This window comes from Poecilia reticulata, linkage group LG15, assembly GCF_000633615.1.
Source record: "Poecilia reticulata strain Guanapo linkage group LG15, Guppy_female_1.0+MT, whole genome shotgun sequence".
Taxonomy (NCBI): Eukaryota; Metazoa; Chordata; class Actinopteri; order Cyprinodontiformes; family Poeciliidae; genus Poecilia; species Poecilia reticulata.
In genome coordinates this window covers 2,221,017-2,236,604 of record NC_024345.1, presented here as the reverse complement: position 1 = coordinate 2,236,604, position 15,588 = coordinate 2,221,017, and the positions used below count along the sequence as shown (strand labels likewise).

Here is a 15,588-nt window from a genome sequence, read left to right as displayed (position 1 = left end):
AAGTTGTGTTATTTGAAGAAAAGTATTTATTTACAACACACATGTACACATATACCCTTCAAAGTAAAAGCATACGACTCATGACTTTGTCTTCAAAGGAATTTTAAAAGATGTGCATCATACATGTCTGAAGCAATGGATAGTGGAAGCATTGATAACACACACTCACACATACACACTCTCTCTACAACACACACATGTTCCCAGTCACATCAATACTGTTCCACACATGCAGCACACATAAAAACTGCTGGGCTTTTATTTTAGCCCTATGCTATTGGGACAGATGTTAGGTAGTTGTAGCTGCAGATTTAGTCAAAACTCAGGACCCAGTTTGATGAGTTAAGAGACTAAAAGGAGCCTCATCATTCTTCAACAGTCGCCATTTTGAATGCATCAGATTGATCGGACTTCAACAATCCTCTTCAAACAAGATGAAGAAAGAAATTAAACGGTTAAAATGTTGCTGAATAGGAACAATAATTGTGTTATGAACTTTAGTTCACACTAGAAAACCTTTTCTTTTTTTTTTACTTAAAACAACATTGGCCTTTTACATGCTAGGTAGCTATTGCTAGCTAGTGCAAGACTAGCTAGTTAAACAATTGGTTGTAAAGTATACTAAGTATAACTTTTCTCATCCAAATTCAAGTTTTGTCAATAAAACTTCTAAAGATAATTTTTTTTTACATTTATATTTTACTGCAGTAGTGAACTGAAAATAATACATGTTAGCTTAAATATTAAGTCTTTATTATTCCAGGTAATTGTCAATTTTAAACCTCAATAATGGTTTATATATAAAGATAAAGAACTTAGAATCACTGTTAAGTCTATATATGTTATAGTCTCATATATAGCAGGTGATGTTTTGATGCTTCTGACTTTTATGTACGATAATTTTTACCTTCAGCATAAAACACCCAGTAGAAAAAAAATCAGCTAGCCAAAAATGTTGGAATGCACATAGTTATTTTTTCTCCACTGAGACATTTTTATTGAAAACAATTAGACGCGTGCATTAGAACGGATTAATGTTGGACCCAGAAAAGGGTTAGCAAAATAACCTAGACTGGGCTGTTTTTAACCCAGCAGTTTTTAGAGTGTTACTATTACATTCTCTCCTGTCTGTTGATCAGCATTATACCAACCTAGTCAAAAATAAAAGAAAAAAACAAGAGTGGACCGTGGCATAAATGTTGTTTTCCCAAAGCATCTGCATCAAATTATGAGAGGGAGAAAATCCATTGGCCGTGCGAACGCGAGTGCGCCGCCGTGCGACGTTAAACGCACCGATAAGACCCTAGAAAAGACGTTCAATCGGATACAGATGGAGAAAAAAAAAAAAAAAAAAACATGTCATCTGGGTCATACTTGCAACTTCCCCATCAACTGTGAAAAATGTCTTAAGAGTGCATCACCATGACAACACTAAGAGGATCTCCTCATCCTATTTGTATAAAATGAAAGTAGTAGAAAACGGGATGGTGGGTGAAACTTCGTCCGTCTGGTTGAAACCAGAAGAAGTGGCATAGATTGGAGGCAAAAAAATAGTGCAGCCAAACTGACGGAAACATCTGCATCTTGTATGTCCGCGAGGAAGCTGTGAGGAGTGGTAAAAAAAAAAAAAACCGAACAAAACCAACACCTGGATCGTCGACCTTTCCGATATTCCACAAAGGCTGTGAGAAAGTGCGGACATCGGATTTTACTTTGTTTTCCAAAAGAAAAGAAAAAATGCAACGTAGTTCAATGGAACTGGAGGTTGGGACGGTGCGTGCCCACACACACACACACACACACACACACACACACACACACACACACACACACGCTCACACACGCACACCCACAGATAAGAGAATCCGTAAAGAAACCAGAAAAAAAGAGAAAAAAGTTCACATCCTTTTTTAAAAAATCTATTAGAAACAACATAATATGCAGAACAATACAATAGCATTTACAATACTTAGTTTCCCAGTTCTTGTGAGAGTCCAGCGTAATTTTACAACAGTATACAGTATATTTTCTTTCTCAACTCACTTCCCAAACTAGGGCTTGATATAGTTTTATACTTTTTAATTTCATCACTCTTGCCATCTCTCCATCCAGGTCTTAATCCACTGTATTTTTTTTTAAAGGGCACCTCCTCCTGTCCTTTACAGACATTGGCTTCTCTTTGGTCCACATCCTCCGTCCCAAAGAGTAGAGCGCTCCTCATAAAAAGAAGTCTTTTAACATTTGTCCTCAAGAGTCGAAAATAGATCAACTGGGTACCACATTCGCCGGAGGTACAGGCAAATCGCCCGAAAAGAGTCAATCACAATCACTTTGATGGAGGAATCCGCGTGGGGCGACTGGGCAGCAGCAAAGGGACTGAAGTCTTGTGCCAACCAGAGAACAAGAAGAAGAAGAAGAAGCGGTATTCTTTCAGGAGTCAGGTCTTCCTGCACTTGGCCGAATTTTGATCAACGCAGCTCAGTTCGATTCTGGTGGAAAGAGATTAGAGGCAGCCATGGCAGACGTCCAGGTGACGGGCGTCGGCCAGATGAAACGGTCGCTGAGTCCGGAGTCTTGTTTTCGTTGGTTACTGGCGTCGGGAAGTCGAGGTGTGCCGTTCCTTAGCGCCACGGGCCTCTGGGAGACACACGATTTCCCTCCAGCTCTGAGGAGAGAGAATATTCAACTGATCAATACTCAATAATCCGTTTTAAACTGGCCGTGTTAGACAGCACTGTAAACGACAGAAGGTATGGGAAGGTGTTTATGTGCAAGTGGCGTTTTGGGTGTACATCAAAATGTTGTCATTCAACCAAAGCCCCTGCTTCCACATGTTCACTGCGTCTGATGCTTGGGTTGTAAGAAACTGGAGATGGGGAATTTTTTTTAATGGATATTAGAGTAAAGGGGAGCAGGCAGAGAAACACACAATGCTAAATCAGAATGAAATACAATCATTTTCTGTTGTAGCATGACAAAGTGTGAAAAACTTCAAGGAGTCTGCAGTACTTCAGAGCAGAAACTATTTCAGCACCAGTTCATCCATCCATCCATTTTCTTTACACCCTTGTCCCTCAGTGGGGTCAGGAGGGTTGCTGGTGCCGTTCTCCAGCTAACGTTCCGGGTGAGAGGCGGGGTTCACCCTGGACAGGTCGCCAGTCTGTCGCAGGGCAACACAGAGACAGACAGGACACACAACCATGCACACACACACTCACACCTAGGGGCAATTTGGAGAGGCCAATTAACCTGACAGTCATGTTTTTGGACTGTGGGAGGAAACCATGCAAACTCCATGCAGAAAGACCCCAGGCCGGGAATCGAACCCAGAACCTTCTTGCTGCAAGGCAACAGCTCTACCAACTGCACCACTGTGCAGCCTTTCAGCAGCAGAACTTGTAACAATAAATAATTATACTAAATGAGTTAAATAACAATCAGTCATTAACAGCAATAATCAGTCAGACAGAACTAGACATTTTCATGTTGAAGCATGTAAACATTGTGACATTTCCTGTTGGAGTAGTTCAGTGTGGTTATGTCCACACAGCAGGTCTTGATGCTCAATTCTATTTCTCTCACTGAAATGGGATTTTTCTTGTCATTCATCTGTTAATTAAATGTGACAGAAATCAGACTTCTGTGTGAACGTGTACATAAAGTGCTCCGCAAGCGCTGAAGAAGAACGTTGACGTCTCACTGCAGCACAGAAGTAATAATGGATGGAAACTTTTGTGGATCGATTTTAAAGTTTAGTCAGCAATGGGAGCTGAATCGTAGCAAGACCGTAACACAAAGGAAGCTAATAGCAAGAAAGTACAAGTGCTAGCAATGGCCTTTTGTGGAGCAACTTCTGAAGGGAAGTCTGTTTGGATGCGCTTCAAAGACAAAGATTTGTTTCCTAAGTTCATAATCATAATTTTCAGCCATCGTTTACATCCGGATTTAAAGCGTGTGGCTTTTTCTGGCACAGATATGTCTCACGTCAGTGCCATAAAAGGCGTATGAAATGCAACACGACCGTTGAGACTTAAGAACAATCGGATATGAATCCAAATCAGTGCCACATGTGGAAGTGGGACAGACCAGATTTTTTTGGGTGAAAAGGTTGCACCGGTGAAAAAGTTGCAAAAAAAAAGTCAGACATGGGTCGCTTTTGTCGCTGTGTGCCTATGTGTCTATGCGAACAGAACGATGATAATCTGGGTCAGAACCACAGCAGGAATCCACATACTGTGCCGATGCATGAGACAGACAGAGGGTTTTGAAGGATGTAGTGAGTTAATCCTACACCCAACAGTAATGCTACTTTAACAGGAGGAAAGGACTTAGAGACCAAACACACATGATCAGCTTGAAGCGATACCAAGGTTGAGTGCATAACATTTCCTGGATAATCTGTTGAACTGGACTACGAGGTAACTCGGAATAAGCCCTAGGTATTGTCTCTGACGAGAGACTAGTCAACAACTGAGACAGACTCTCGTAAGCTATCCGAAACGACTTCAAACCGGTGCAGCTTGACGGCAAACTTCCTCAGAAACACGCAGAGGGTAAAGAAGAAATCTTTCTCTTCGCAGCAACAAAGACGCTCATCCGTCTGTCAGCAGGTGGGGAGTGACCGGCGAGCGCACGTGACCGGCGTTGTTGTCAAAGCCAAAGAGCGAGAAGCGAGAGCCGCAGACGGCTGTCACCTGAGAGCGCCGTCCACGCGAACGCTACACACACACACACATTCACACACACACACGTATACACCAGATGACCATTACACATGAGACAAAAGCGCAAAAGGAAAAGGATAAGGAGCACGAGAACAATAATAGTTTCCTGCCTCCCCTCATCCATCAGTTTTCAACAAAGCAGAAAAAGTGTGGCGTGTTTAAGACAAGTGTGAAATATTGTGCTAGCTTAGCTGTTTATGGTGGGTTCTAGGTGTTATTTTCTATGTGACAGGCACCAAACTTTGAATCTTTTTGTCTAGATTCTAGTGCAAATATCTTAGTACCCTGGAAATAAGACAAAAATAACTTACATGTAACATTTCAGCAAGATATAGGCGTTTGTTTTAAGTCAATAATTTCTTAATTTTGATGATAAAGTACTCGCTCCACTGGTAGATGGGAAAAATGTCATTAAATGTAAAATAACCTGCCAGTGGATCTAGTACTTTTTGCCAATATTAAGGAACTATTGACTTAAAACAAGCTTGTACAATCTTGCTGAAAAGTTATTTGTCAGTAAATGTCTTATTTCCAGTGTACTAAGATATTTGCACTACAACCAGACCAGAAATACTTGGATTAATTCTGTTTTTGATCCTAAAATTCAGGATTTCCAGTCAGCAGAATTGAGTCAGATTTCCTAAAACCTTAGCCGGTGAACTCTAACAGACTATATTACTATTGGCGGAGTCGTGCGTCTTTCCTGCATTTTTTTCACCTCAGGTTAACAAGACTGCACTGATTACTGCGGTAAACTCATGTCAAGAGGCCAATAATGCTATGAGTGCTTGGAAGAGCTCAACGTTGCTTATGGGGTTTTTCACCTAATAAGCAAATCAATACATTGAGCTGTAAGTCTCATTTCCCCGACTCTGAAGGGGGGATTCCATAGGGGCCGAATCAACAGGGACACACATTCACATGGACAATACAAGGGGCCACGCAAACTCCATGGGGACCTGTTTTGTCTTTTTTTTTTTTTGCTGTGTTCCTTCTTTTCCTTCCAGTTGCTTCATAGTCAAGGTTCCTCCACAAGAAAAAAAAGAAAAAAAAAGAAGAAGTTTTGTGTGATAGTTGGAGGGTTTGTGGAAGTCGGGGTTGAGGGAAGGGATCTTGATCCCCCATCGGCGGAAGATTAACAAATTTGCGCTTAATGATTTCAGCGATGAATTCTGGGACAAAGGGTCTCCAGCCGAGACTGGCGGAGAAAGCATCCGTTCATTCAAGCGTTGTCGATTTGGGGGGGGGGGCTCCTAATGGGCGAGAACCGAGAAACAAATTCCATACTCTCTGCGTCACAATTAAGTCTTCCACTCTGTGATAATTCTCCTGAAGCCCCAAAATTACAGTTTTTCAGGGGGGAGATGGGGGGGAGGGGCGCACATGGCTAATTTTGTGTGAGAAGGAAAGCAAAGAGACAGAGAAGGAAAGGAGGGAAGGAAGAAGGGGAAACGTGGTAAGGGTCATCCGAGAGTCATTCCCGTTGCAATCAAAGGCTCGGCTCGCTTCTGCTCGACTTGCTGGGCTCCATCTCTGCTGACAGGTGTATTGTTTCGCAAGGGGATATAAGCTCCGTAATCATCATTGGGTGGAAGGCATAACGCTCTCCACTAAGCAGGACTAATTGGCTTTAGTTTTAACTAATGTTGCGGTGTGACTGCCAGGCACACCTTCTGTAGCCGAGGCTCGGCACAATAACCGCTCAATTTAGCCCCCGCAGTAACAAAAACCTCAAACGCCGCTAATGAAAATTGCTTATAAAATATAATGAACCTGTGCTCTCTTAATCAAATAAGATAACTGTCCCCACTCCTCCCTCATGTAATAACCTATTAATTTAATTGGTCGTGAAAGAGTATAACACATCGCTTACTTTTAAATGACCTAGAAAAAAAAAAGAAAAAAAAAGGGGAGAGAGGAAGAAAATTCGACGGAGCTGATGAAGCTGTACGGGGGGAAAGACTAGTTTGTGGAGACGAGACTTTTTTTTTTTCTGTCATCATCCGTCTCTCGGCTCCTCTCCTCCCTCTCTCTCTCTCTCTTCATCCGCCCCTCCCATCTTCTTTCAGTCTTCCTCGCCGTCTCTGTCCTTTATTTCCGTCTCTCTCTCTCTCTCTCTCCCTCCCTCCTCTCTACTCTTCCCGTCTTTTCCGCGCTTTGCCCCGTCTCACCGAGGATTCCTCTGGTGGCCCAATTACGGGATTCAGCAGGCAAATTGAGGCTGTTTAAAGCGCGGTCTGCTGGGAAGGCTAGCAGCTGCTTGGAAAGAAAGCTGCTGAAACCGGCCCTCGTGTTTACTCACTTCACACGGCGGCGGTGACAACGCGGACAAAACAAAACAAAAAACATGTTTAGCTTCTTCTTCTTCTTCTCCTACCTTACTCTTCCTGCGTCCCGCATGAGATGAGATCGCCAGTCTTCTGTTGTCGCAACATTCGAGGCAGAATATATATATATATATTTATATATATTTCCCACTACAGCGTGTGAGCCTAGTGCAGAGGGTTAATGGTCCCTATTTTTGTAAACTGAATAAGTCAAATCCATTGGTCACACCTCCGGTGACGGCATATTTAATTTGGATCTAGTCAATTAGGCCCGGCTAAGCTCCATACCCTGCTGGCTACCTCCTCCATTTTGCAGTAGTTTGTGTCCCCTCTCTGTGCCAGGAGTAATCCTATTACCATACACACACACACACACATATACCACTATACGGGCCAGCGTGGAGGTACACAGGCTAACGCCCACGCATCAGCATGTATTTATTTCACTTATGAACGTTGTGTGGTGGCACACACAGCAAGGGGAAAACAATGATGTTCGGCTGAGATTGGACCCGGCGCCGCTTTAAAACACAATGTGCGGCTGTGACACCATCCACAGCCTGTATACAACCAGAATTATGTGGGAGTCTGTTTTGCCCTGGGGCAAGAGTGAGGGAAGGAGTAAGAGAGAGAGAGAAAGAGAGAGAGAGGATGGGAGGAGAAGAGTGGGGGAGAAGTGAGAAGGAAGAAGAAGAAGAAAAAAAATCTAGAAAAAGGTGTTGTGTGAAAGAGATGGAGGGAGGAAAATTGACAGTGAGAAAAAGCACAATGTTGGAGCGAGCATGAGGAAGACAGTGAGGGTGGGTGGAGGTGGTGGTGGAGGTGGTGGTGGTGGTGGTGGTGGTGGGCTCCCTGTAGCTGGTTAGCATGTGTGTATTAATGCGGCTCATGCATCAACAGCAACCCAGCAGATTTATGACACTTAAGGGGCGCGCACTTCTCTCGCTCTCCTTGCACCAGCAACGACTGCTTACATTTTTGCCAATCAGTCTGTTGTCATAGTAACCTTCTACCTGCCCCCTCCCTTCTCACTATAGGTCCCCACCCCACCACCCATCTCCTGTCCCAACCCATCCCCGCCCCCTTTTTTCTTCCTCCTTGCCACGAGCTAACACACAAAAAAATCTGTGTACAAACGGTTTATTCTTTCAGAACTTTGTCTCGATTTTGAACATTTTCTTTATTAGTAATCCGTACTGTAATATATTATTACACTGCGTGTTACTTTAACCCTTCATAGTTCATCTCTCTCTCTTTTTTTGCTTCTCCTGTTTGATTTTGTAGCTTTTGGACGTGTGACAACGACACACAGCGACAGAACGTACACAGAGTTACACGGACGAGATCAAAGGCTCTTATCACCACACCGAGGGTGGGAACGCTCAAGAAAAAGCTACAGTGGAAATCCGCTTGGTGGAGAACAAGAGAATGTTTGTATCTAAAACCCATTCAGACACGAAGAAAAATCAACTTCGGTTGCTTCAGGTTTCAATGTGGAAACATTCAAACACAAACGTATGTTATTTTAGGTATCACTGAAAATGACTAAAGATTAAGTAGGAAGGAGGCACACAGATGTAAGAAGCTGTTTAAAAAGAGGGTATATTTTGTGCCAAAAATCCTAATTAGGCTGCAAAAAAGCAAAAGCAACTTTGGCAACCTTTTTGGAAATATCAACGCAAAGGAACAGATCACTTCCTGGGGTGCTGGCTGCGCTAACGAGTAACATAAACTGCTAACATATAATGTGAAAACAAAAGTAATTTTGTCTTTGTTTTATATCTAACACCTGTTTTACAGAGGTTTTCTTCAATCCTCTCTCACACAGTGTGACGTCACCTCTGCTCCCATAGCACATATATAAAAAAGTATATGATTTTTGGTGCCCTGATAAATATGCGTAGAAATATGTAGACCTGAATGATACTAATCACAATACATTTATTTTTATATTAGCAGCGTAACCTTGAATTAAAAAAAAAAAAAAAAAAAAACTACCTCCAATTTGAGTACAATGGGGAAAAATGTAAACTAAATGCTAAAATCTGACGCTTCTCTATTTAAGTTTACATTTCGAGAAGAAGGAAGGTGTGCTCACTGAATCTTCAAAAGTTTTTGTGTCTTTTCCTTCTTCAGTTCTTGGTGCAGAGCCACTACTGGCGAAGGGATTAACAGGCTTTTGAAACTGCGTGGCTTGTTTGACACAATGAACCGCTGCAGCTGAAAAGGCAACAGGGGCTTTGGTCGCCAATCGAACTACGTCTACAGGACCATCAGGTGTGAAAACACCTTCAGATGCCACTCACACCTGAAGAGTGTAAGAAAAAGGACTACATCAGTCTAAAATCAGTTTGTTTAAGCGTCTACTTACATCCCCCATTGCGTTGTGATTGGTCAGACTCGGGTAGGGCTACATGTAGTGCCACTGACCTTCCATGCCCATGTTCATGCCCATTCCACCCATCGGCCCTGGAGGACACAAAGAGGAAACGTAAAAATTAAAAATGTGTAGCCTCTGGCTGATTGTGTACAAATTTACTGTTGATTACTTCAAACAGGAAATTGTTCAAAGCAGACCGCACTTAGCAACAGTGTGGTTTCGCTATGAAGCTAATTTGACAGACAGCATGGCAACAAAGCCCCGTGGATTTGGCTGGGAGAGGTGTGTGGAAGTGTTTTTAGGTGGGGTGCAGGGTGGTTAAGTCGGCCGGCAGTTTATCTAAACCTGCTGACTTCGAGTGGAGGCTGAGATTGGGTTGCAGACTTGAGAGAGAATCACAGAAAACAGGGGATAGAGGAGGAGAAGAAGAGCTTAAGGACAAACTCTGGGATTAAAGCTGATGGCGTGAGAGAGGGACTGAGTTTTAAGGGGAGTGGGAGTGAGGAGGAGGATGGTGGTGTAATGTGATTGAGCACACCTGTTCTGGTGTATCCAGGAAAGAGGGGGAGGAAACGGTGTGTGTGTGTGTGTGTGTGTGTGTGTGTGTGTGTGTGTGTGTGTGTGTGTGTGTGTGTGTGTGTGTGTGTGTGTGCGCATATCTTTCTAAGTGTTTTTGGGAGTGCACATCCTGCTGTTTCTACCCAAAGCAACAAGCAGCGACTGCAAAAGTTCACAATAAGAGCTTTTCTGTCAGCGTGAAGATTAAATTAAACATCAACATGGCAGATATTGGCCGAAGAACACATCTACGTCTGAAGAAACGCAGAGGAGGACACAAAGGTTGTAGAGGGCGAGGTGATGTTGGGAGGAAAATGGGTGGAAGCGAGCCAAAGAAACCCGCAGGAACAGACTGAAGACAGATAGGAGGAACAACAGAGTGAAGAAAAGGACAGACACGCAGAGAAAGCCATACCAGGTGGTCTGATTCCCATGTGCTGCTGGCCGTCCATGACGAAGCCACCCATTGGCTGGCCATCTGGATTGTAGGGAGCTCCTTGACTTACTGTGGATGCGGGAGAAGAAGAGGGAGGGAGGGAAGGAGGGACCGGTGGGAGGGAGCAGAGTGGTCAATTAGTCCTTTTAATTAAAGCTCAGCGGACGGTGCGGGATCATCTGTTGGCTGGTGCACGCACAGGAAGACTCTGCTGTCTTTCCACGTCACTCTGCTCCATGCTGCTATGGCTAGCTGTCTGCTGTAAGCCCCTGGTGAACTTTAACACAGATAAATGGTCTAATAGGGATCAGAATAAGAGTTTAATCTACGCTACGGCACATTTAAGACACGGACTGACTTTAGTTGGAGGGATTGACTTGTTGAAATTTTAGTTTGATGCTTACTTCAAGTTCAATCTAAATGTCAAGACAGCAGGATTCTGCCATGGGGCCAGAAGCTCTGAAAACAGTCGAGAAGTCATATTTGTCACCAAATATTTTATAGATTTTAATTATTTGAAAGACCAACACAAAGAGGTGGATCGATGGGAAGCTAGTTTTCCAGATTGTACCTAGACTTCCCTGTCTGCGCTAAGGAAAACTATTTTTTATTTACGCTGAAATGACAACTGATACTGTTTGAGTATTGTGATTTTAATTTGGTTTCTTATTTAATGGAAACACTGAGACTGTAAAGTTTTTTTTTTTTTTTTTAACATTAGCTGTATACTCACAAAGTTTTGCGAAAATTTGTAGATTAAACGTCAAATGGGTCAACGAGGACACCAGTGTTGTCATGACAGTGAAGGGTTATTAAACATGTGGACTCTTATTTAGTAATAAAGAGACGTTTGAAGACAGGTAGATTTTAAATGTCACATGCGGGAACATTTCAAATTTCATTTTGTAAATCCAAAACATTTCAGTTATTTCATTTTGACTGTGAAGCTTGACATGTCCAGCCACTCCAACAGATATTTAATAAAAGACACGTTGGCACGTAATACAGCAATGCTTTTAACGTAAACCGTTGCTGCCCCCCGATGTATAATTATACATACGATCAAAGGAGCAAAATGAGATCCAGGTTGAGGCCCGATCCGGTTTTCAACAAAAGTTCATTCTTACTGATTGGTCCCAGAATCTGCTCCTATCTTAATACTTTATCTTATAAATACGGACTAAAACTGAGCGGCAAGAATATGTGCAACCCGATCCGATTCCTTATTTTCTGCACCCCTCCATTGTTCTGCTCCCATAGAAAGCCACTTACCTTCGATTTAGGCCGTTTGGCGGCCAGTCAAGCAAAAGCAGGACCTCAGCCCCACTGAATGCCTTTGAACTTTACTATCCCCCCTCCCCAACCACCCTACCCTCTCCCTTAATGCCACCATGACCTCTCACCCCTATTACAGGTAATAAAGTTTACAGCAGTCCAAAACCAAGCCATGCACCAGGGGGACTGCTCACTCCTTCCCCCCTTGCTCCCTAAAACAGCCGCAAATAGAGTTGAGGGAGGGTGTTTAAAGCAGTTGGGAGTTGCGGGGTGGAAGGGGTGGGGGTAAAAACAGGTCCAGAGCCAAAAAAGCCAATCAGCGGTCAAACCAAAAAAAGAAACGGGCGTAGGTCTCTCTAGGTTATAGTTTGAGTCTTGGTGGAGGATTTGTTTTTGTTTTTTCTTTTTTTATTTACTTTGTACCTGTTAGGTGAAAAGGGGCAGGAAGAGGTTAAGAAGAAACTATTCTGAGAACACAGCTAGCTTTGTGAGCAGGATAACAAGAAAAAGAAAAAGTCTCTCATCATTAACGAGAGCTGGACGTTTCGCCGCTTTGCCATTTCATACTTTGGCAGCTTCAGTTGTCTCCAATGCTGGGATTTTGTACCCATCTTGGAGTTGTTTTTGTCTTGACCACAAATCAATTCAAAGCCACCATAGGAACGTTTCGTGCAAACCATGTATCAATTTGTACCTAGTTTGTCATCCATGGGTAAATCTGACGTCAGGACTTGTCCAAATTGTTGGCAAATTGTAGGAAAGGCCAACATGCGGGTACAAAGTAGGGCTACGAATTGGCAAAGAGGTGAATACTTTACTTTCTCACTCCACATGGCACGTCAAGATTGATTAATGGTTGCTGTTAATGTCGAGATATTTTGCCTTTTAACTTTATTGGTCAGTACAGAGGGAAGGGGGGGGAATTCCCTGAAGGATTTGGACATTCCAAGAAGGGCACATCAGTCCCGTATTTACCCACTGAGAGGCCTCCGGGTGCATGGACTTGGGCTGGCTTAAGCCTGCACGACTTGAAAACAGTAACTATAGGAGACTTGCCTGCACGGTTTGACTGGTCGATCATGGGCTGCACTATTCTCCTCCGCGCATTAATGAACCTGCAGAGAGCGNCGCAAGGGGGAGGAGGAGAGAAAAGGAAGGAGAGGAGACAAAAACACAGAAACACAGTCAGAGCTTTACTCAAAACAAGATTAAGGGGGGAAAAATGCTGACTAATACCCTGAAGATCTTGGCAGGCAGCACAAAAACCACCACATTTCCAAAGTCGCCTTTTTCTCTTTAGCAAACCATAACAGTGATAAGGAGTAATTATTCTTCCATAAGCGACGCTGAGCCCCGTAAAGCTGCTGCAGAGCAACAGCGAAAGTCACATCTTAACTGCCTCAGTTATTAAAATAGTTGTCTTTGAACAGTCAGGGACTCCAGAACTTGTGGAAACCTGCCTAAAAAAAAAAAAAATCAAGAGTCAGCCTGAACACTGGGGTCTTTGTGGAGGCAGAATCTTCTCTCTGCGCCTGTCTGGAAACATTGCGACCCGTCTCTTTTTTATCCGAGGCGTTCCGCCTCCCGACGGGCTGAGATTGCTGACGGTTTAACACGCTCAGCTTCGAACACGGCGGGGTGTTGCTGACGGAGACGCGTGGCACGTTGCCTCTGGTGAGAGGCATTGTTTTTATCCAGTGACAGGTGACCGTGTGTTACTTCTTTTAGTCTGTGCAGTTTTTGTGCACTAACCTCTTCATGACCTCCTGTAAAAGTGCAGTCAAACCATTGGTATTTCTGTCCTTAATAGGACACGGTCTTGAACTCTGTTCATTTTTTTTTTTGTTACTCCATTAGTGCCTAACCCCAACATCACCCTGAACTTAGCCATTGCCAGTACATAACTCAACTCTTTCACACCTTACCTCTAACCCTTAACCCCAGCAATCTGGTTGGGCTTTTGCTGCCTGTAAGGACTATTGCTTCTAAACAAAGTAAGGGATTGTATCAGAAGAAGTCTTAAAAAAGTACAAGTGGACCTGCTAAGATACAAATAAATTTTGCTGGATGATAAATTGTCCCAGACATTATTGCAATAGACGATAATATTGTTGCTGTAAGACCATTTTCAAGTAATATAACAGGATTGGCATAAAAGCGCAAGAACACAAGTCTCAAAGATCAATAAACAATGGAACTGGAAGACATTTTAAATATCCAAAATAATACAACAGAAACAACAAATAAAATGAATTGTCAAGTTTTTATGAAAAAAAGTAATCCTTCAAAAAAATGGCTAGTTGAGACCAAATCACCAAACTGAAGACTTTTGTCATCCAGTTTTTAGTATAAAAGGGAGAGAAAAGTCAAAAACGATAACTCGTAAAAACAGAAATTACTGAACTCATTTTAATTTATGTGATTATTGATTGACTGCGACAGGCCTAAGTATAACTAGCAAACAGATTATTTCTCATCTTAGCATGGCGTTATGTTGACTTTCTACATTCAAAAACAACATTGTGAAACTAAAACTGGGACTTGGTCACCTTTTGTCTTACTGGTCTTCAGAAAACATCATTACACTGGAAAACACCCCAAAGAGGCAACACAAACAAACACAAACTCATTTTAAAACGGTCTCTTGCACTTTTATCACACACAGAGTTAATGCCTCTCCTACATGTATTCACACCTATTAATTGTGCATGTTCACATAGGAACCGATCTGGTCTCGGTCAGCCTAACCCCTTCTGAAATGACCCCTTGGCCTGTAATGACCCCAAGGAGAGAGGACTCTCGGGGGGCTTCTGACTTGATTTATGTGTTCCTGCTGTTGCCCGACCGGACACTTCTGTTTCATCTCTGAAAGGGGAGGGGAGGGGGGCATTAACCGAACTTAAGGGGGGGAACAATGGTAGTGGGAGACTTTTTAAAAAGCTGGAAAATGAAACGTTTATGAGCTCAGGGTATGGGCGAGAAGGGGAGGAAGGAGACAAAGGGACGCAAACATGCCGCATCTGTTTGGACCCCGAAGAGCGAGGGGAACTCCCTTGCTTTAAATTTCTTTAATATTCCCTCATCAGAAGTGCTTTTGTGTTCCTCCTCGGTTTTATGGTTTGAAGACGGACCTGCAGGGAATTAGGGAGACAGAGGATGGCAAAGCGAGCCAGTAAAAAAGGAAAGATTAACAGCCTTATTGTTTGCTGGAATTTTCTTTACAACTGTTATGTCCTTCATTGCAAAAACACAAACTCTTACCAAGTATTTCTGGTCTAATTTCTAATGCAAATGTCTTAGTATCCTTAAAAAAGACAAATCTGGCTTACACGTCACTTTTCAGGAATATATAGAGCTTGTTTTAAGTCAATAATTACTTGATATTGATGAAGTAGTATTAGTTTGTCTTGCAGATCATTTCACTTATAACATGGGAAAAAATGTCTTGATATAAGTGAAATAATTTGCCAACACTTTATCAATATTATGAAATTATTTACTAAAAACAAGCTCCTATTTCTTGCTGAAAAGTTACTTGTAAGTTAGTTTAGTCTTACTTTAAGTGTACCAAGATACTTACACTAGAAACTAGACCAAAAATAGATTTTTGTGTTTTTGCCGCGTTTAAGCTGCTTCAGAAACACTTCTTGTCAATAGAAGCAGAAACAACATAATTGGAAGTGGAGCTGGTAGCAGTTTTTCTTCTATATTTGCTACATTAAAGCGCGCCGATATGGAATTTCAAAGGAGAGAGGAGAAAGAAATTTAAAAAGAAAAGGGAGGAATGCAAGAATGCACTGACATGGCAGAGCACCATCAAATGAGGGAACGTCTGGAGTTTTATCACCAATGCTCGCTCTCCCTCTCTTGTCCCCCCCCCCCCCCCCC

At 42.7% G+C, this 15,588-nt stretch overlaps 1 protein-coding gene across 2 annotated transcripts in view; it reads right to left on the bottom strand.

The window, feature by feature from the left end:
* Nucleotides 1-15,588, bottom strand: part of meis1b (Meis homeobox 1 b) — a 107,596-nt gene continuing 92,008 nt past the window's right edge. Inside the window, exons 10-13 of one of the 2 annotated variants that reach the window (XM_008428866.2) lie at nt 12,757-12,815; nt 10,405-10,494; nt 9,423-9,520; nt 1-2,665 (exon numbers count right to left, since the gene is read on the bottom strand). In XM_008428866.2, coding sequence (XP_008427088.1) covers nt 9,462-9,520; nt 10,405-10,494; nt 12,757-12,815 — 208 coding nt within the window. In that variant the 3' untranslated portion in view covers nt 1-2,665; nt 9,423-9,461. Of the gene's footprint in view, nt 2,666-9,422; nt 9,521-10,404; nt 10,495-11,073; nt 12,816-15,588 lie in introns of those variants that run through there. The other variant, XM_008428865.2, reaches the window with a different exon arrangement.